At 41.4% G+C, this 22,976-nt stretch overlaps 1 protein-coding gene across 2 annotated transcripts in view; it reads right to left on the reverse strand.

Annotated features, from left to right (window-relative positions):
* Cubn (cubilin) overlaps positions 1–22,976 on the reverse strand; it is a 222,821-nt gene that overhangs the window by 111,919 nt on the left and 87,926 nt on the right. For both annotated transcript variants that reach the window (XM_036188531.1, XM_036188530.1), the window contains exons 29-30: positions 5,139–5,320; positions 284–458 (exon numbers count right to left, since the gene is read on the reverse strand). In XM_036188531.1, the coding sequence (XP_036044424.1) occupies positions 284–458; positions 5,139–5,320 (357 nt within the window). The remainder of the gene's footprint in view (positions 1–283; positions 459–5,138; positions 5,321–22,976) is intronic.

The following is a 22,976-nucleotide window of genomic DNA, read 5'->3' on the forward strand; positions in this document are numbered from 1 at the left end:
CTGCTTCTCTGATCTTTCAGTTTCTTCACCCTGATATCTGGCTCCGGGTTTTTTATTATAAGACCTTTTAAGAGTTCAAACAACAGACTGGCCTATTTATATCCAAAGAAAGTTAAACCACATCATGATTTTGAAGGAAGACCATGTATCAAAAAACACTGGCTACTCGAGAAGTTACAAAGTCATCAGGGTATAAACTCCCATGATTTTTTCCAATAATTTTGTAAAATTCAACTAGGCTTCAGCTCAAAGACTTTCAGGATACCTCCCTCTATTCACTTACCTCCAGGGACTGCTAGCCACGAAGCATTGAAGCCTCTTCTGGTTATAGTGTTATCAGTCTTAAATCGGACTGCTAGCTCATTTCCAGTGCTGAAGATCTGCATGGGGATCGCTGATGGTGTTTGGGAACACAATTGAGCTATTCTCGGAGAGTGAAAATCAAGGCCTGTGTAGATCTAACAAGGTACAGAAAGGGACTTTAGTGAAAAGATACAGCTAGGCATTTCTGCCCCTTCCTGGGCTGCCTTTGTACAGCCAACTCTTAGAAACTCTCATGACTAGAGATTGTACTTAGTCTCTCCGGGTAAGATGAACTATAAATTTGAACTGAGTGTTCATAGGTACTCTTCAGCTTTAAGAAGACCGAATTTCAATCACCCACCAAATACCTATTTGCTTCACAGATTGAATAGTGAAGTTGGAACACAGAGATCATCATCGCAGCACCTTCCCATCTTTTGCTTTCTTCTTTTTTACATATCTGAGAGTTCATGCTTTCTCTAACAGAGACATTGCATATAACACAGCAGTATGAAGACAAATTTTCTAAATCTTGTAAGTCTCAGGAGAAATATGTTTTTGTTTACAAATACTGAGCTCACTGAAGGCTTTGGATTTTTCTGTTACATTTTTAGAAATTCCATCTACCCTGAAAATTGAATGTTTTATAAGATTAGTAATCAAACATAACAGATTTGCTTCTTCAAAGGGAGTCAAAATACAACCCACAGAAGTGTATTTTGGACATCACAGGAGTGATATGCATTCTTCCATGCCTTCTCTGAAGAGTGTGGCCAGGATTTCCCACCTCCTGTGTAGAAGCCCTCTAAGTCTGTAAAACATGTCTGCAGCCCTTAGGCACTTCCAAATTCCCCCAGCTATGTGTCTGACTGGAATCCCTCAACTCAGTGGTACATTCTGCCAGAAAGGGTTCCCTTTCCTCAGCCCTACCTCCTGTAGAACTTACACAGTGGACATTTTTATCTGAAGTGTATGTGGGACTGGGGGTGAGGGGACGAAATGACTTAAAGAGAAGATACTGTCCCATCTTCAAGGTCTTCTCAAAGTTGTTGTGTAGAAAACAGACCACTTTGGGGGACAGTTTTCAAGTATATTGATGTCTGAGTCCTTCACAGCATCCAGGGCCAAAGCCAGGAAGGCATCTCTGGGTGAGACCACCATGGGCAGCAACCCCTCACCTCTGCAAGTGGGGCCTCTTTCTTTCTGCTCCTCCACATACCCCCCTTCCCTGCTCACTCTCAAGTCCTCTGCTGATGGATAGGGAATTCACTCAAGAGTTCCCTGGGGAGACAGTGAGGACAAGAAACTTACTTGGGAGGAGGAGTACATGACTTGAATCTTTAATGATTTCTTTGTCTGATTATCTCTCCCCACATCCTCCCACCCTAGCTGGGCAGGAACCGCTCCAGCAAAAGAAACTGCTGTTGCCCAGAGGGCTGAGCACAAGCCCAGTAATTGCAAAGGAATGAAGCAGGCAGATGCTCTGGGCTTATTTTCATTAGGAGGAACTAGCATTTGCTGTTTGTGAGGCCCTGAAAGTGCCATGAAAAGCCGGGCTTCTCCGCTGGCCCTTTCCATGAACGCACATGTGAATGGAAGCTCATCTAGTTAAGAAACCTTTTCCCATATCTGTCTTCCCTACCTCCGCCCAGAACGCAGTCCCCAGCATTCTGAGGAGCACAGCAACCGGCACATATTCCCAGAGAACACCGGCCGCCGCTAAGTGCTCACAAAGAAACCTACCAGTCGGCAAAATAATCTTTGTTTTTCCTGTTCATGCATCCCCTTGAGATCACAAACATAATGGCTATGAGTTGGCTCGGCCCAGAAGCCTCCAAAAGAATAAACACTGCCACTTGTGACATTCTTTGCTTCCCCTGGCGCTGGTCTCAGCTCACAAATGACCATTGCTGAGAGGCCCTGGCTGCGCAAACTGCCCACACCAAGCGATTGTCTTGCTTTATTGCACCAGGGTGGGGATTTCCTCCCCGGGATGCCGATCCAGTCTGCACAGAGCATTCTTGGAGACTGAAACAAAATCAGCCTGGGATTTCCATAACCAAAACAACAGAATGGCGATTTTTTGGTTCCCATAAATAAAACTGATAGTTAGCACATGGCCAAAGCAGGAAAGGATGGAAAGAATTTCAGGGTGTGATTCACTCCACTCCCGTTTGTGACTAAACTCTGTGGGGGGAAGAAATGGTCTGCTGATCAGAGATTAAAGTGGGTTTTTAGCAAATGCCCAGAATGGAGGGTGTTTCAAAGCCTGCGGTTTTCATCTGTTGTGAACATCGCTTTCTGCCCTGTTAGCTCCATTTATTTGGAAGATCAAGTCAGCATTCCAGGGTTATGAGTAGCTCTCCGGCTGTTGTTTGTGCAACCGGCCACTTTCTGGACTATGATTCTTTAAGGGAAGAGATAGCTCCCAGTAAAATTTAGCGGATCCCAGAAAGTCTAGTGTCTTGTGACAGACAGTCAGTCCTACTTGGCTGTGCCCAGCAGAATTGGAAACGTGAGTGTGTAAATTGAGAAAGTTAGCCTTGTTTCTGGAGCACACACCCATCTGGGTAACAGATTGAGAAACTCACTGTCGATATATTATCAGTGACTAAGGAAAGAAAATTTAAAAAAAAAACCAAACCTCCTCAGGCTGATTTCAACATTAACTCACTACAGAACTCTCTATCTGAGCTGAGCACCGGCAGAGATATGAAAAGGTTTGTGTACAAAAGACCAAGGAGTTCCTCTTTTAGCCTCCAGGCATTGACATGTGCCTTCAAACTGTGCTCTTAGGAGAACTTGGGAGCCCACAGAATCATCAGCTTGTCCTAATAAGCATAAAGCCAAGCAGGCTGCCCCCTCTTGTCACAGACATTTTTGAGCTGGCATAGGACATCTACCCCCAACAGGGCTGCTTGCTGCCTGGAGTCTCTCATTTTGTCCCTGTGCTCTTGAAACTGCTTACAGAGAACACCCCTTGTCTGCCTGCTCATGTAATGGGTGTGACAAGACCCAAAGCACAATGAATCCATTTACATTTTGCCAAGTGAGCACCAATCACATGTACTCTGGAATATGAAAACAGAGGACTTGGAGCCTGGAACAGTGTGCGGCGCTACAAAGAATTAGCTGCCAGCTCTTTGTAAGTGTTAAGGGTTTTATGCAATCAAGTAGTATCCTTGTTGGTACAGAAAGGACTTCAGCATCCCACAGGTCTTTCTTCAAGCTATGAGGGTGAATTTTGGGAGGCACCTCGTTCTCTCCTGAATACCAACCCTCCAGCAATACGGAGTCATGGCATAGTAGCAGTGACACCACAGAGAAGGTATAAATTTGACCCAAGACCAGGATCCTGCTCTTGGCTCCAACTGCCTTTTCTTACCATTGCCTCCTTGTAGAGGTAACTGAGGTGCTGAATGTAATTCCTCATGACTGAACCCACCACTAGGCCTTGAGATCCCCATTTCCTCTTACCAAATAACTTTTAAGGGTTAAAGTTTTCCTATAAAGTCCTCTCTATTGTTTTCAGTCTTCGCCCCTACCTTATTTTATCTGGGCTTGCATAGAGCAGTGAGTGGCGACTGGGTTCATTTCTTAGGCCTTCCATGTGGAGGAGAGTAAAGCCCAGATCTACAAATGTGGGAGAGGCTTGAGCTGTGTACATGACCTGTGAAGGTAAGGGGTGCCGGGGCCCAGTACTCTCAAGGGCCTGCATTTACCTCAACTCACTAACTCACTCTCATTTTCTTTTCTTAATAACTGTCTATATGTCCATTTATAACCATGTATCTTTGGTCCACTTCTTTGCCCTGAGACACATGAAACTGGAAACTTTATCAAGTAATATCCATGGCTATAACAGCCACCTTCCAGGTGGTCACAGGAAAGCCCATGAACTTGAGACTTGGTTTTGACAACTATAATAGGTGAACAGAATCCTCCTCTCCTTTCTCAGGACTATTCACATCCAAATGTGAATGTGGTTGTGTACAATATTTGTGATCCAAATGTGCTTCATTACCTCATGTTATTTAGAGTTGTGGATGCTTTTGCTCACTCACAAACATTGAATGCTTATTCTCTGCTGGGTGTTTGGCACTATGAATACAAGGGAAAACAGAACAAACCAAATACCCAGCCTTGTGGAGTCTACATATTATTAGCTGTGGAATGATATGAAAGAGTAGTCTCCATAGCAGAGGTGATGGGGACACTAAGTGACTTGAAAAACAGCCCCCTCCAGCAGCTGCTACTGTACCTTGAGCAGAACAGTGGCCAGACCCCCAGGCAGCAGGGGCAGCTGTGAAGGCAGTACTGGCACACGTGGTCAGTGTACTGGGGCCCATCTTCCCACTGACTTCCAAATGCAGAGAGTTTTCTCTGAGGGAGATTCCCCAGACCCCTCAGACCAGAAGGAGAAGTGTGGGCTGCTGAAGATCTCAAGCACAGTCTTTATCAACAGGGACCGGAGATAGGGGAACAATGAACAGCCTTCTATGGATCTGTCAAAGGGCCTAAACCCAACCTGCCCACTGCGGCTCCTTCCTTTCATTGGTTCTCCTTTCCCAGGTCTTTGCTCATACTGTTCTCCAATTGCTGCTGGCTGTCCTTACCTCCTAGTGAACCAGCCCCTGCCAAGGCCCACAGGCACTACTAGGAGAGAAGTCCAACTGGCATATTAATCCCATATGTCTGCTAACATTATCCACAGAGAAGAGATACTTGTTAGAATGTCTAAGAATAGAACAGGCCTAGCCACTGGAAAGAATGTGGGCTCTCCCCAGTTCTACCCTAGCTTTTGTAGTATGCTGAAAACCAATCTGACTTCCTACCTCCAGGGAGTCAAAGTTGCAGCTGGAGTGATATTCCACATCAAAATCATGGATGGTGAGCTGAATTCTCTTCCCCGGGGCCACTCGAATGTTCCAGATACACTCCTTGTTGTGAGGATAGCTGTTAGGGTACCCAGGGCTGCTGAAGGAGCCCGTGACTCCAGACATCTCCCCACCACAGCCTGTTGAACAAGAACAAAAAAAGCTCAGTTAATGCCCAGTGGCAACAGTGGCTAGAACATATTTAAACCCTTCAGGTCACCCAAAGTGACAGAGAATGTACAATGCCTGATATAGAAGAAAAGTTACAATACAGTTTAATTTTGCCATCATAGAACAGTAAGAAGGGTACAAGGTACAGTTAAGTGTAGAACACAAGCTTAGGGTGTACAACCCCCTGGCTTTAACTCCTAGCAGAAGAGGCAAAACAGGGGAAAAAAATCATAGTTATTAAATTTATTCTAAGATAAATGCTTATTACTTTATTTCTATAATAATGCTGAGTTCTTGTTCCTACCACATCTAGATTTTCTTCATTAGCTTTAGGTGAAAAGACCTCGGAGGAAGACAGTGGATTCTAAGAGTGGGAGTCCTGAGTTAACAGCAGGATTTGGAATCACTGAAGGACCTGATTCTAGCCGAGCATGGTGGTGTAACCCTGTAATCCCAGAAGGGGAAGTAGAGGCAGGATCAGGAGGACAAGATCAACCTCAGTTACAAAGCAAGTTTGAGCCAGCTTGTAACACCTGAGATTGACTCAGGAGGTGGGGAGGGAGAGAGGGAGCCCTGATTCTGGCTCAAAGTTCCTTGAGTGCTAGTTAGCATCTTCTTCACATGCTTTTCCCCTCCTTCCACTTGGAACTTTTGTTCCCAGACGACCTTCCCTATGTCTTAAAATGTTTCTCCTTTTATTTTGGGGGCAGGAGGATGCCATTTTGAAAAAAAAAAAAAGATTTAAAACTAAAAATATTGACATTATATTTAGACTGTGGAGAATCGTCTAAAAATAAGTGTCTCAAAAATTAGGAAATATTTTAAATATTTTTCCTACTGTAAAAACATGCTGAAAATATTCCTGAAGCTAAAGCCAGCATAGCTTGTACAATTCTTCAGTACATCTGCTCAACCTAGGGGGCACTGTTCAGAGTCTACTTACTCTAGAAATTGGTACTTCCTGAGTTGGGGCAGCACTGGGGCCTGTGCTATGTTCAAATATGGAGCTTTTCCCTAAATTACAAGTGTGTGAAGCCATTGTGTTTACACACGAGGGTTGTTGATAACCATTTTATCAAATAGACAACCCAATGAGAAAGTCCTTCGAGAGATGGAGATGGGAGCTCAGCTAGGGCATCCCTTAGGTTCAGTCCATCAGCCAATCGAATCCATTGTTGTAAAGTCCATCAGCCAATCGAATCCATTGTTGTAAAGTCCATCAGCCAACCGAATCCATTGTTGTAAAGTCCATCAGCCAATCGAATCCATTGTTGTAAAGTCCATCTGCTAATTGAATCCATTGTTTTAAAGACAAAGTTGACTTATCTAAGCCTCTGCATCCCATTTTCCTGTTGTTTGCAATTGTTTTAGACTTCCTTGTGGATTCCTTTGCACCTCACAGGATACTTACACCCTGACTCATCACTGTGCACTGGGATGATATGAGATTCTCGACTCCGGTGTGGCTTTGGAAGCTGCAGTTTCAGCCCTGTAGAGCCACAGTACCCTCTTCTACAATTCAAGACCAATAATAAACAAGGTGTGCTTAATAATACGAGTAAAATATTGTTTTTAAGTGTATCATTTGATGCTCCCATCAATAGTGAGTGAGGGTGTGTGTGTGTGTGTGTGTGTGTGTGTGTGTGTGTGTGTATGTGTGTGTGTGTCTTTGAAGAGAAATTTTAATACTGTCAGTTTTATCCTGTCAGGAAAACATGTGGTTATGGGAAAAAATAAGAGAGACTGTTGAAGCTTGAAAATTCGGTCAAATTCTGTTTTTTTTCATCATGTTATTATTACTTCTGTAGTTTACCATATTAAAAGATAATAGATTTGACTTCAAATTTCAAATCAAATACAAATTAAGGTATGGACTTTAGTAGTATTTGTGGTTGAAACCATAAATGTATAGAAAATAAAGCCAATTCTGATAATTACGTTAGAGATGTGACTACATATTTGCTATTCTAAATTTCATAAAAGCAAAATAATTTTCCAGTTTCCTCCATTCATCCATTCACCTATTAAATGAGTTATTATTGGTATATGCCTTAGGATAAACGTCACTGTAGCAATGAGGTACATTTAATATTTCTTAAAAATAAATTTATGAACATACATTTTAAGGATTATATACCATTAAACTATTATTGCTTTTACTTTGATTTGTAAAGATTAATTTCAATGTTTTTATTTAAAAAACAGATGAGTTGTTTTTATACTTTATTGATTAGCTTTCCAAAGCAGTACTGGAGCCAAGAATCTGGTATTATCATTTCAGCGCACAGTGACGGGTCACTGTATTAATACTCCATTATGTGCAAAGGAAGTCTAAAACAATTAGAAACAATGGGAAAATGGGATGCAGACACTTAGATGCGTCAATTTTGACTTTACAACAATGGATTCAATTGGCTGGTAGACTTTACAACAATGGATTCAATTGGTTGATGGACTGAACCTAAGGGAAGACACAGAGATACACTAGCTGAGCCCCCAGCTCCTTCTCTCAAAGGGTTTTTTCATGGGGTTGTTTATTTGATAAAATGGTGATCAAGAACCCTAGTGTGTAAAAACAATGGCTTCACACATTTGTAATTTTGGAAAAGGCTGCATGTTTGAAAATAGCACAGGTCCCAGTGCTGCCCCAACTCAGGAAGTACTAATTTTTAAAGAAAGTAGACTGTGAATGGTGCCCTCTAGAGTTTTTGTTCTTTTTTTGGTTTGAGACAGGGTCTCATTATGTACTCTTGGCTGGCCTGGAACTCACTATATAGACCAGGCTAGCTTCATAAACATCTGTCTGCCTCTCAGAGTGCTGAGATCAAAGGTGTTCCCCCTACACCCGGCCCTTAAAAGCTCTTAATACCAACGAGAATGAATGGATGACCATGTCACATTCTGTTGGATTGGTGGCTTTGGGTATGGGACATGAAGCTGTAGAAAGGGAATACTGAAGAAGAAAAACATCATGACAACTGACAATTATCCAGATGGAAATAACACAGGAGGTGATTTCAAACTACCAATACCCTCTGTGTGGTCATGCTGTGTTTGTGGTCGAATGAATAACAAAATATAGAAGAAATAGGGTGGCTTTCAATAACTAGATATTTGTGACTGAAATAGATGAAAGCTGACTGAGAAAAGGCATTCCAGGTCTCTCCATGGAGAAGCTGACAAAATGACACAAATGTCAACTGCTGAGGAAACAAGAGCATGATAAACCAAAACTTCAGAGTTCGGAATTGAGTAGAACAGTGATGAGGCTCCTTGCACCTGGTCTGTGAAAGGTTTTCATAGAGAGCAAGATTTGTAACTTTAATTAGCATGTTAGAGCAAACACTTTCAGAAACAGTCTAGTATATGGGACAAACATGGATTTTGACATTAGACAAAGGGGCCGTCAATTCTGACTATGATACTTCGTGGATAAGCAATTGACCATCCCTGATCTCCAGACCAGCTCCATGAATATTAGTCCCTAACTCATGGAGTTGTTCTATAAGTTAATAAAAGAGTCAAAATAAGGTTTTTGAAAAAGTGTCTCTGTTTGTACTATGTGGTATCTCCTAGCAAGAGTTTAGTAGATATGGGAACACACTATTTAAAAAAAAAAAAAAAGTGGGGCTAGGACTAATTATTGGCTAAAAATTTAACTGTCAATAGAAATAAAATTCATTGTTCATTAAGTTATATGGTTTTAAAAACTTATATGTACATGGTAGTGCAGTTTTCAAAATGCTTTTTAAAAGCACATTACAACATGAGGCAGGCAAGAACAGTATTCAATGCTCACTTTAGAGATGATCTCTGAGTCCAAGTCACTTAGTGAACTACTCTAGGGAAAATTCTCAATTATCCTGACACCCTGCCCCTATTGAGTCCGGTGCTGTCTGCATTAAGCCCCTGGGCCATGCCAGCCTGATGATGGTATAGTTGTCATGACTGCATTGTACACTACCCTCCTGGCTGCTCTGGTCACTAACTAAACAGAGAATTACCACAGCAACCTAGATAAAGGAAGAGGAGCAAAATCTTTTCATCGACTTTGAGGCTAATCTGACACTGTCTAGTATGTTAATGTCACAGCCACCAGCTGAACTGGACTACAATAGTGCTTTGAAGCGACTCACATGTTTTTCCAGTTTTAAACAGCTGATCTTTAGAAAACCTTTACCATTGACTAATAATCTATTTGATTTTCTTTTCCTCCAAATCCCAGTCATCAGCTGAAAGGAAGCACTTACCTTATCAGCAGGAAGCACACTGCCCTACAGGGCTCTGAACAAGGAAGAGTTGAAAGCTGTTGCTTAGTCTGTTTATTTTGATACATAATTAAAAATTTTGTTCATGAAATAACTTAACTAATACTATTTTTGTTTTGTCTAAAACAAGCTATGAATTTTTAAATTGCAGCACAAAAATAGAGTGAGGATCTCCTATGTATATTCTGTCTTTAAGCCAATTATGATCAGAGGCACAGAGTTTCAGGTCACCCTCCTATGCCCCAGGATCACTCAAACTGTCATCTCTTGACATTTGGTGTCTTCCTAACACTATAATCCAGAAGCCAATTTGTCAGGAGAGGTGCCAGTATGGAATAAATATGACCAAAGCCCACTAATGCTGGAGGAAAACTGGGAAGGCAGCTTCCAGGGTACCCTCACACTCTATTCTCTACTTCCTGAGGGTCATGCCTGAGGAGTCAGCATTTGCTGGTACAAAGCTTGAGAGCCAGAGTATAGTAAAAACAACTACAATACAAACAAATGTTAAACACAACAAAGTGAGAAGGCTCACATACTCAACTAGATATTTATTTATGTCCTAGAATGCAAACTTTTGTTCTGTTATACCTTGAAATGGGATCATCGGTCAGGTCAATTTATTTATATCACTTAAAAGGCCTCTGTGTGCCTCTGCCTGTAATTGGCTGTCTCACCTCTGGTTTGTTTTATTGAAGCTGATTTTATTTAAAGCACACAAACACAAAGACTTGAAGGCAGAGCATCCATAGAAGAGTCTTATTTTATTCTCTGTACCAGAATTTAAAATTCACAGCTTGTGTCAGATACAACAGAAGCAATATTAGAAGAGTTCTGTTATGAATGGAAATTTCAGTTATCTTTAAAAGCAAGCAAGTTTAGCAATGGCCAACAAGAGAAGGAAGAGCTAGAGAGGTCTGGGGAAGACTAGGGAGTGAAGTTCCACTCTTGGCCAGGGAGGTTTGATGGGATTTAACAATGAAAAGCTGGGAATTTAGGGAAGGTCCAAACTATGACAATGTAAACTATTTCCTGGTTCTCATGTTTTACTTCATTCCATAATCATCTTAGCTTGTGCTCTCGTTCTCACAGATAAATGCTAACCCATTCATATTCCCTAGAAAATGAATCTGCAAATTCTAAAGTTCAGGTCAGTAGTCCTGACAAATTTGGGAGACTGGCTTTGCCTGTGACTTTAAAGGCAAGAAATGTGAGATTTTCCTAAGGAAGACAGAAACAAGAGAGCAGACAAAGCCAGAGGAGGAGAGTTGTCCAAAGTCATGGAATAGAACATCCTGGAGTAAGTAGAGTCGTTTCCCAGATTCATGTCCACCAGAAACCTGAGAATGTGACAGGTGGGTCTTTGCAATGTTATCACAAGCAAGGAGAGGTTACTACTGGTAGGGCTGAAATCTAACACGACTGAGGTCCTCACAAGAAGAAAGAAAGTGAACCCAACACCGAGAGGAGGCACTCATATAAATTTTGAGGCAGAAGTTGAGGTCATATCTGCTATAAGCCACGAAAACCAAGAATTTCCATCAGACAATTTTCATCAGCTTGGTGAGGATGTAGGATTCTTCCCCAGGGTACTGTTTTCGTGGGATGATCTTGTCGATACCTTGAGTTTAGATCTGTGCTTTCTAGAGCAAAGTAATAAATTCCTGTTGTCTTATGCCACCTACCCTGGGCACCATTTTTTTTTAAGATTTATTTATTTATTATGTATACAGAAGAGGGCGCCAGATCTCATTACAGACAGTTGTAAGCCACCATGTGGTTGCTGGGGATTAAACTCAGGACCTCTGGAAGAGCAGTCAGTGCTCTTAACCTCTGAGCCATCTCTCCAGCCCCCTGGGTACCTTATTATAATAGCTTTATGAAGCTAATACATCTCATTCTTTTGCTCATAAATGAGACGAACAAACACCCAGGCAGGCATGAGGCAGCAGCAGCTCCAGCTATGACATGGGAAGAAGGGAGATGTGTACCTTCTCCTCCCTTGTCTTGTACTGACCACTTCCTGTTTATCTCTTTGGATATTAGATGATGACTAAACAAAGATGAGGTTAGGAACAGAAAAGATCTACCATTGAGGAAAACAGTGACAGACACTGGGTCCAGAACCACATTAGGGGAAAGAAGGAGTCAAAACAATGTCGTAAGAAAAAAAAGATTTAAGTAGTCATTTAGGGTTGAAAATGTTCATCTTCCATGTGAACTTTATGATTACCCCACACTTTGTGATAATTTATTTTGACTGTTTTCTATATACCAGCTTCTATATAGGATGTCCTGGGTCTGAATATTGAAGTTCCTCATTTAAGTACACCAGTAAAAGAAATAAATCCAGACTGCCCGTACTTTATATAAAATTTAATTTCCTGTACATAAAGGATAAACATCTTTCATTTTAACCCAGAGAAGCATATCCAGTCCCATCATCTTTTCATTGTGATGATCTGTACCTCTTTCCTTCCCATCTACTCATTTCTATTGTGAATTTCTAGCCAGATTCAAAATGTTTTCCCAGTAGACATTCTTTGCTTATAGTTCTCTAGGATAAATCAATCCACTGATTATACTCATTCTATCTACCTATCTATCTATCTATCTATCTCTCTATCATCTATCTTCTCTCTGCCTCTCAAATAGTTTTGAAATTATTAAGATTTCTAAGCAAAGTGTAGTATAGAATATCTGCAAAGGAAATGGAATAAATTTCTTCCAAAATAAGAAGTCATGCATAAAGCAGATACTTCTTAAAAATCCTAGGAACAGATAAAGATAGAGGAATCACGCCCTCTTGCATTTGCACGTCCAACATCCACACTTCTACTTTAAAGTATTCAAAACCTTCAGAACTTCAATGTCATTATTTTAGACAACTTTTTTCTAGGGAGAAGGTCAGGGAGTCTCCAGGGCTCCACCTCACCCCCTTCTCTCTAATTCTGCCTTTCACTTTGCCCTCAATTCCCAAGCTTTGCTACACCAGAAAAATGCACAAAAACAGATAGCTCCATGTTGATGGTGTTAATACAGCCATGGACATCATTAAGTCAAGGAGAGGCCACCATCTTATAGTTGAACTGAAATTCAACACTCTCTCCCCTAAGAGCAAAGACATAGAGAAGGGGAAAGGCCATGAAGATGGCAGCAGAGATTGTGGTTACAGGGACAGATGAGTCCAAGATTGTTTTCTGTTACTATTATATCCAGGGCTGGATGTAGTCAGCCAGCTTGCCAGCCAGCCAGCCTAGGTCCCTGTCTAAAGGGAAGCAAAACAACGAAGTCAGCAGAATCCTCACAGGCTCCATCCTGTATGCCGAGCCAATCCGGCCCCTTCTGTTGGCGACTCCAACAGAACATTATGTAAATGAATCCGGACTCAAATGAATCATAGCTCAGGGTTGAGCACATTCGTCGTGAGCATGAGTACAATCAACCCGCTGAAGAAAAGGAAACATTGTGTGGAAAGGGAGACAGACTTCAGCTATGTTGAGTTAGTCCTGTGCCTGATAGTGTGCTAAGACCTCACCACAGAACAGAAACTCCATATTTTGTTGCTACTTGAACTGAAAGACAAAATGAATAGTGTAATTTTGTGGGGAGCTCTTGAAACTAGAACATAACTTACATGGGAAAGCTCTGGACTTCTTTGTATTGCACTGTGATGTCACTTTTTCACATGACACGGTGGGAGAATCTTGATGTCAGACAGCAGGCTTCTACTTAAAGTGCAGACTTTGGTGTCAGACACCAAAGATTTCTTTGTGCTGATCCCCCCACCTCTGGACTTCTGAGTCGGAGCTGCTACTTAATCTCTTGAAGGTGCCTTTCTCAGTCATTTTCATCTACGATATGAGACAATGTTGCTTCCTTCACAGAATTATTAGAAGGAGATAATATTTTAAAGTACCCAGTGCACTGAAATCATCATTTTTCTAAAAAACAACACTAAGCGTAGTAGTAAGTAAAATGCTAGCAAGGTCAGTATGCTCAGTATCTAACCCTACTTTAACTCGATTTCCACAGGCCAGTGTAGTTTGTTTTGTCATAATTAATAAGTTAAGATAGATTTACTGGCTAGAGAGATGTCTGTACACGTAAAGATGGCAACTAGCTTGGTGGCTGGAGAGAGCTGACTCTCATAAGGTGACCTCTGACCTCCACATGCATGCTATGGTGTGCACACCTACATACTACACACATAAAAATAAATAAATAAATAAATAGTTTAAAAATTCCTAAAGATAGACTTAAAATTATTCTTAGGTAGTTAAACCTGCATTGTTTAGCCTTTTAGATGAGAAGGAAAAGCATTCGAAACAAAATGCTTTTGTCTCACTCATTACATATATACAGAGTATACAGTTCTACTAACTTCTTCAGTATCGTTTCTGTCCTACACCAGAGACTCTCTTTATTTGGTGAGAGGAGGGTGACTAGTGGTAGTTTCTCTGAGCTCACTGTGGTATTTATGTAAAAGTAATCGGTACATATGTAGATGGTTAAGAAATATGGATAAAAATGAATGCTCCATACTGAACAGAATAATTATTGCATGTGATTTTGGTCATTTGTGTTTGTTACAATATTTGAAGTTGAAAAGAAATAACCTGGAGCTTCATTTTTCACATTGTGTAAAATACTGGAATCTCCTGGAAAGAATGAGCAATTGCTATCAGGGATGTTGTTGCTAGGAAACCAGAATACAAATAGAAAAATTGAGAAAACTCTCCCTTTGGCCCCAAATCAAGAAGTATTCTAAATTGTGCAATATATGATTTTGGAAGGTCATGATTGTTTGAGGGTTATTTTTTTTTCCATTTTATAATGGTTTTGAAAGAGCAGCGGTGGAAACCGCTCAAACATTTTTAAACAGTAGCGATGTGGGAATTGGGATGTAAGGCACTAAAGGCTCTGGCTACAGACTCAGAGTCAATATTAGATGAAGGTCATCATTGTGTGTGTGTGTGTGTGTGTGTGTGTGTGTGTGTGTGTGTGTGTGTGTTTATGGATGTTGTCATGGAGGCCAAAAAACAAAGTCAGGATTTAGCTTTTCCACAAATTGTGAAAGATCCACACATGTTTACCATTACTTCTGATCACAGAACTCACCATGAAAACTCTTGAGCATAAAGTAAAACCAGCTGCAAAACTTTTTTTTTGAGTAAATTATTCCAAAAGCAGGGTCATTGGTAAACAGATCTGTTTGTTTTTGAGACAAGATTGCTCTAATATTTCCCAGGCTAATCACAAATCATGAGGGGAAATGTAGTGAGCTGCTAAATAACTACCTTTGCATGTCAACACAACTAGTCCATCTTCCTTTGCTTTTTCTTAAATCTCTATCCAAATCAAAGAGAATTTATTTCACAGCATACTATAACCATAAAACAATGATAGGATTCCATCTCTTCTCTTATTTTTCCAATCACTTGTTTGAAGATTTGGTGTGTGAGTGAGGTGTACCTTAATCATAAGAGAGGACCCTTTAGAGACAGAGGAGCATGTGTATTCTCACTTCTCTCTGTGTGATGTTATATTTGTCACAGCTTAGCAGGAAGTGGCACCGTGAAAGTAATTCCGTCACCAACTGAGAGGAAGGGCTCCCCCAGAGGGAGTGATGCACAACTTTTGTTAATTGGGATCTTTGATGACCACAATTCATAAAATCACTTTCATTGCAAACATCATAAATAAACGAGGCTTAAGACAGACACAAAAGAGTAGACATGAGATAATTAAAAGGTCCTAAAACAATGCTCAAATATGAAGACCTAAATATGATTTCTGAGCTATAGCTTTGAAGGAAGTATCAGGGAGAGAGAATGTGGCAGTTCTGTGTTAGAATTCATTACAGTGCTGTCTGGGTCACCTCTAGTGTCTTTGTTAAGAGCTCCCCACAAAATTACACTATTCATTTTGTCTTTCAGTTCAAGTAGCAACAAAATATGGAGTTTCTGTTCTGTGGTGAGGTCTTAGCACATTGTCAGGCACAGGACTAACTCAACATAGCTGGAATCTGTCTCCCTTAAGGACTTGGTAGATCATTAGCTCTCCTTGACCCTTTGTGTGTTTACTTTACACATCTCTATCCCCCTCTTTCCGTAGCCATGGTCCATACAGGTCACCTCAAGTCTTCTCTGTCACAATTTCTGAAATTTCTCCAACTCTAATCTCCTTCCCTGACATCTTCCACTCCATGCTTTTAAGACAATATTAGTGAACTGGGGAGACAACTCAGGGTGTTAAAACGCATGCTTTTGGACTGGGTTTTGGATACCTAGAAACCCACATTAAGAAGCACAGATGGGCACAGTGGCCCACTTGTGTTTTTAGCCTCTGAAGGAAGAGACAGGCTCCCCAGAGCAAGTTGACTAGCAAGAGCAGACACATCAATGAGCTTGAGATTTGATTGAGAGACCCTATGTCAATGAATATGGTGGAAGAGCATGCAGGATTATTCCCAACATCAACCTCAGGCCTCCATATCCATAGGCCTCCAGGACTATCCACATGGATAGTCACACCTTCATATACATACACATGGAAAAAATTAATAGTTACCCATGTGCTATTTAAACTGGCTGTCTGTCTTTCAAAGTTCCTTCCTTACTGAATTGTATACACCTTGGAGACAAAGACTAATATAGAACTTCTTAGTTTAGAAGTCTTGGTCATAAAAAAACAAAACAAAACAAAAAACCAAAACAAAACCATCATGTTTATGGTGCTGAATTCACCAATCAGTGACTTACTGCATCATCCTTCTGCCTTGGACTCTTACCTAACCTTCACAGGCACACAGACAATGGCCTGAAGGACACCTCTTCCAATCATTCCACAGGATCCTGAATTCTGCATGCTCAAATTGGACCTCATATTTCCACAGTCCTACAGTCTCCTTTCAGGTTCCCTGTCTATGGTTGCTGGTGGCAACAAGCACCAGATGATCTACCATGAGGACACTGGACTAAGACCCACTCTTCATTGCATAGACTCATAGGCACCTAATCGGACATCATGTCTGCCTATCCCAGTTTCCACAAACCTCCTAATACACTTTTGTTAAGGTTCTTTCCCCCTGTTCTATTAGCACAGTACCCCAACAGTCACTCTATCTCTATCTTTGTGTGCATTTCTGTATCCTCTTACTTATTTTAGATTTAGGTTTCATTTTTATGTGTATGGGTGTTTTGTCTGCTGGTATGTCTGTGTACCCTGTATATGTGTGACAGCTACATAGGCCAGAGGGCACTGGATCCACTGGAATTACAATTATAGATTGTTGTGAGCTACCATGCTGGTACTGGGAACTGAACCCAGGTCCTCTGGAAGAGAAGCTAATGCTCTTAATTGTTGAGCCATTTTTTCATAGGCATCCTCAAGCTATTGTCTCTGTGTGCCTGTGAAAGCCACACTATCTATATTATTATTGCAGAATGTACATCAGTGAAGTCACTACATTTCTTTATATACATATAGTCCTAGTGCTCAAAATAAAAATCCATTTCTGGCGATTAGGGGATACAATGCAGCAGAGCAACAGAGTGCTTGCCTAGCATGTTCAAAGCCTTGAGATCCATCCCTAGCAACAGAAAAAAAAAGTCCATCAATGGTTTTTTTCTGGTGGCAGCAAAAATTATGGTTTTTTCGCTTGTCTTTTGTCAGTTGGACAGCCAGGTCCACCTTAATTTCTATCACACGCTTTGCTTAGTGTGTCTCAGCCTTCTGTTTATTATCAGCCCCCTATGGAGTCTTCCACAATATTTTCTAATTTTTCATCCATGGCATTTAATATTGAGATAGTCTAAATATCTTCTGTGTACTGCATGTGCCTGTGCTGCTAGGATGCTTGTTATCTATATATTTGAAAGAATTAGACTTTCTTCTTTTTAAAACAGGGATCATAGATTCTGTGTGCCATCTCTCTACATTTACCTACAGAACGCAGCTAATTTAATCTGAGAAACTGACCACCCAGCATCCATGTTTGCAAGAAAAAAACAAAATAACAGAATCACAACAGTTGAGACTCGAGTGCTCCCAGAAGCCTGAGCTCATAATTCTAAGGCACAAAACAATAAAATTATCAAACTAGAAGGAATTCCCCTGAAAGACCAACAATAGCCAGAAGCTACTGACCAAGAGTTGGAATGAGGATTGAAAAGAAGCATGGCTGACCCTGTGGAGGTTCCTGGCCAGCATTGGGAACGTGAACTTTTGAGAAGCCCTTGGTGCGGTGCTGAATGTCCAGTTAACCAACGAGGCATGGTCTTTCAAATCCAGTCACTCATGGAGGGTGTTGAAAATATTTTAAAATGTTCTCCCAAACCAATTTCTGAAAACTCTAGGGTCCCAGAAATCTCATTAACAACTAAAAAGAAAATAGAATGGAGTGGCCCCATCCGAGAGGATGATGTCATCTATCTCCCCAAAGAAAAGGCCACACTTTCCTTTGTGGAAGTCCATGGTGACATCACCTCCTGCTCATATGCCACTTAGCTCTTTCCCTGTTGGCTCCCTAGCTGAAGTGCCTGCTGCCTTTGCAAATGTCACTCTCTGCTCACAAAGCTCCTTGACCTTGTTTGTATGCTGGGCTCCACTGCCAAGTGAGAGGAGGTCTCCTGAGCGCAGGAGGAGGGGCGTGTGCAGCTGGCTGGGAGCTCCTATTCACACAACTTATGGAAAGTCCTATACGCCCTTCAGCAGCCCAGGCTGAGGCTCCCAGGGTGGAATTCAGGTTCTGAACAATGCTGTCAATGCTGAATTCTGTGAACCGATTAGCCGGGCATGGCGGCCGTGGCCGTTTCTTTATTTTTTGGGTGGGATTTTCTTTGAAGATCTGCATAAAGGCACTGTAGTGTGGGCTTTATCTTGCATCTACAGAGCCACTTTCAAAACGCACCCACAGAGAAAGCCCGACTGTAGATCCATTTTCTTAAAGTAAATAGAAGATTTGTGCTTTTGACAAAAAGGCACTCCGGGTAAATGGATTTATTTATTATTGAGCAAAATGAATGAAGTGTGTAGGGATTCCTGAGCCACCGTGCTCAGGAAATGATGTCACTGTTTGTTCCGGGCTCTGCAAGCCTTTGCTGAGCTCTTATAGCATAGTCTGGAAAGGAGCCAGTGGGAAAGGGGCTTTGTGTGATTTGATTCTGAGGGAAAGAGGAGAGAGCTTTAACATCCTGGCCAGGTGAGAAAGAGATGCTTAGGGCCAGGTCAAGCTAGGACTCGAGGCCTCCACTGACTCTGTGTACAACCCAGAGGGACAGAGCAGACACTTGTCATGGATTTTTGTCCACTGATGTCTTACATGAATTTATGCACACACAAACACATGAAAGTGTATCAGTACCACAGGTGAAGACTGAGAGTCACATGCTGCAGGATGAATTCCACTCAAGGATGGGCAGCACAAACTGGGGAGCCCCACAGATTATGTCATCAGGTGACCTTGTAGCAATTACAGTGTGTGTGAGAAAACACTCTGGGAGGCTCTCCATAATGAAAAGGGCTAGCACTGTGGTGCTCAAAACATGCCCCTGTTGGTTAGTGATGCATGGCTATGTTTAGTTCGTAGTTTATATTGCACCCTGCATGTTAAGCCACACAATTTGTCACGCTTCTTCATCCTTGGGGATCCTACCCCAGACCTGTTTTTATAAAGTATAAAGGATTTGCATATCGGAAGACACTGTGGCCTCTACAGTGTGAGTTTGCGCCTTAGGGGCCAGTTAGTGGTAGCCACTGCACAGCTTTCTGGTCTCCTTTAGTGCTTCACCTTTTGACCTTGATTCCAATCACCTGTGACTTGTTAGAGCCATCTTCCTCCCCCTACTTCCTAGCATCACTGCATCCTCTCTTCCCCAATTAGTCCAGGTAGCACCTGCTTATTTTTCAGGTTTTAGTTCAGAGGTTGCAATTTTATAGAAGACTTCCCTGCCTGCCTGCCTGCCTGCCTAATCCCATCTCATCTCCTTCTGTGTTCCCTCAGCACTTAACAGATCTGATTGTACATATTCATTTGCATGCCTAATGTCTTCCCTTTACTGCAATGGCTGTGGGAATTGAACCATTTCAGTGTGTGCACATAGATCTGTGTCCCTAGTCATAGCATGGTATCTGGTACAAGAACATCCCCTGATACCCATAGCTTTAATAAAAACAAGAATGACAGTTTGCAATCTTTCTCTTCAGGTTTTCTCTAATGGATAATCATGGTACCACTCCCAATGAAAGCGTTCTGCCTGATGCTTACTCTATTGACTCCTCCCTCAAGTCATCTCAAATCACATAGTTCAGACATAGAACGTAAGATATATAAGTATGGCATGATAATAATGTGACATGAATTACTTTTGTATTGATTTAAACTACTGGCGATCTCCTTGTCAAGTACCATTTATATATAGTGGGCAGTACAGAGTTAAACATTTTTTTCAGTTTGGTCCTAACTAGTAACATACTGTTGCATAACTCTGGCTCTGAGTTGAGCAAATTTTCAGCAAATGGGGGGAAATTTTGCAATAGTAAACAGGAAAAGAGAATAGACAGAGGGTGTCTTTGACTCTCTTAAAAGAAGACAGATTCCAAATAGAAGTGAAAGAAACATCTTGGCTCAAAAACAAAACCTTAGAGCCTTCAGCAAAGGACTTGGCATGTTGTCTAGAGGAACCCAATGATACAGTAAGCTGTGTGTAGCCGGTAATGACCATCCCATCAAGCTCCTTAGGGTGGCCTCTAGCCAGTGTGCCTAGAGGGAGGGTGAGCAGCCTCTTGACTAAAGAGATCAGCTAGCAAAAGCAATGCCTGCATCTCTTCTTTCTTCCATCCTGATTGCGAGGCTGCAATGCTTAGGAAGAGATTGAAAGGTAGCAATAGCAAAACCCTGACCAATTGAATCCTATCTCTTGGGGCTTGGAATCCTCACAGAGTTTTAAACTCCTGTGCACCTAGGACTGAGGACCACATTCTGAGGCCTTTGGCCCAAGTCATTTCCTGAACTGAACTCTTGTGTGCCCAGGGGAGCTTTCTGCTCTTTAAATCTTTGAAACAGAAAGTTGTCTCCTTCAGGGATCCTTGCTACCCTCCTGGTGCTGTTTAAACCTGGTTAGGACAGTGTGTGATTTAAACATCTTACAAGTGTTCTCCAGACTCTGGGGATACTGTCTGTCCACCATTTCATTTCACCAAGCTCAACACTGGTTATGCCTTGCTCCTAAAATTGAGTTACATGGAATAGTAACACTACCATCCACAGGGAGGGTCTTGGAAACTCCAGTTGGTGTGCCCAACTACTCTATAGTTACAAGATCCCCAGTGAGGGCTGAGGATATAGCTCATCATTAGAGTACTTGCCTAGCACATGTGAGGCCCTGGTGTTGATCCTCCAGCAATGCCAAACTAGATACAATCACAAGGAAACCCCTAGTTGTTCTGTGGATATGCACACCTGGCATACACTGCTTTCAAGAGTACCCCAGAAACTGACAATCAGGGCCATGTTTCAAGATTTTTCTGCCTGGTCTGTTTTATTAGACCATATCTAGATTGCTTAGAACCACAATATTGCTCAACAGCAGAAAACTGGAAATAGACTACACTTGGAAGAGAAATCAACTAAATCCTTTTATTAAGTCAATCAATAAAGTTTAAACCTCACTTGATAAAGAAGAATACCCAGGAGGTCTACAAGATTGACCACTGTATCTCATTTACTTTGAGAATTCATAATCTGTATTTCAAGCTACCAGAAGCCCTATGGATTACCACCAAATACTTAAATATGGAAAAGTCTACATTCACAGTTTAACAAAAATATGCTCAACCCATAATATACAATGTCAGAGGACCTAATGTTCTTGCAGATAGAGATACTTCTCACCTTCAAATAACTAAAAATGATAAGCAATCAATAGAAAACATATTTTGAATTTTTAATGTCATATTCAACACTCTTCATTATTTTACAAAATAGGCTTTATATTAGATGATATTACCCAACTGTAAGTTAGCTGAAGTGTTTTGAGCATGTGTAAAGTAGGTTAGGCTAACAAGGTTAGTTAAGTTAGATACATAAAATGACAAGACATTTTCAATTTACAATGGATTCATTGGGATATAATTTGATCATAAATGGAAAGGGTTTCATCCTGATAAATAAGGGGTCTACAATTGGAAAGTCCTGTATGGCAGCTCTGAGATTTATATGAGTGGGCTGCAACACCAATAAATCTCATCTCAAATGCTCAGGTGCTTGGCTGAAGTAACTCTGATTCAAATTCCCCCTCCTCTTTCCTTCTTTCTCTGTGTATTTCTCTATTTGTTTTTGTGAGCATTTACACATGTCAGGGAGGTGTACTGTGTGCACATGAAGGTAGAGGTCTGAGTACAATGGTGAGTACTGGTCCTTATGAATCTCCCAACTTTTGTTTGAGACAAGGTCTCTCATTGATCTAGAACTCTGCCAAGTAGGGCTAGGCCAGCTGCTCAGTGAGGTCCAATGTTCTGCTAACCCTCACATCCCATCTTGTCATCACTGAGATCATAAGAGCATGCTATTGTGCTTGGCTTGGCTTCAGGGTTTAACTAGATTCTCATACTTGTGAGACAAGGGCTTTACCAACTGGCACATCTCACCAGCCCTTTTAGGCACCTGCTAGATTTCTGGTATAGCATTGCAATTCTACCTCTCTTTGGTTTACTGAAATTCACCATGAGTCCTAACATTGTGGTCGAATAGTTGAGAACTACTGTTTGATGCTCTTTTGAAGTTGGATTATCCTAGCACAATAGCTCTTAAATCTTAATCACCAGGGAGATCAATTAAAATACTGTCCTGGGCCTACTTTCGTAGTTTCTGATCCAGTAGATCTAGGGTAGGGCCTAAGAATTTCCACTTATTAAAAGTTCCCTGTGCTGCTACTGTTCTTGGGGGCCACATTTTGAAAACCGTTGCTCTGGAACCACCTACCTGTAGATTGATGCACAGGAGGTCCAATTTTGAAGTTTCACATGACTTTTACAGAAGTAATTATCTCCCACCACTGTTTGTAGGTGGGCTTCAGTGTGTCCCTACTCCATTCAGCAGACACAAGACAAGCTTGGATCTTGCATCCAGCTCAAATTACCTGCTGTTTCTTTCATCCCGGCCTTTCCTTTCTCCTTTCCCTGACCTTTGTGACTCCTGTTCTTTATATTCTCCCAATCATTCTTTCTCTGATAAATGGCAAGGTGAGCCTTACATCTCTTTCTGGTCTACTGCACCTGGGAGACTCCCATGCTACTCTGTAATGTGTCTGTTCCAAGGCAGATTATCACACCACCTGCTTAGGCAGTTACCTGA

Source organism: Onychomys torridus, chromosome 5 (genome assembly GCF_903995425.1).
Source record: "Onychomys torridus chromosome 5, mOncTor1.1, whole genome shotgun sequence".
Lineage (NCBI taxonomy): Eukaryota > Metazoa > Chordata > Mammalia > Rodentia > Cricetidae > Onychomys > Onychomys torridus.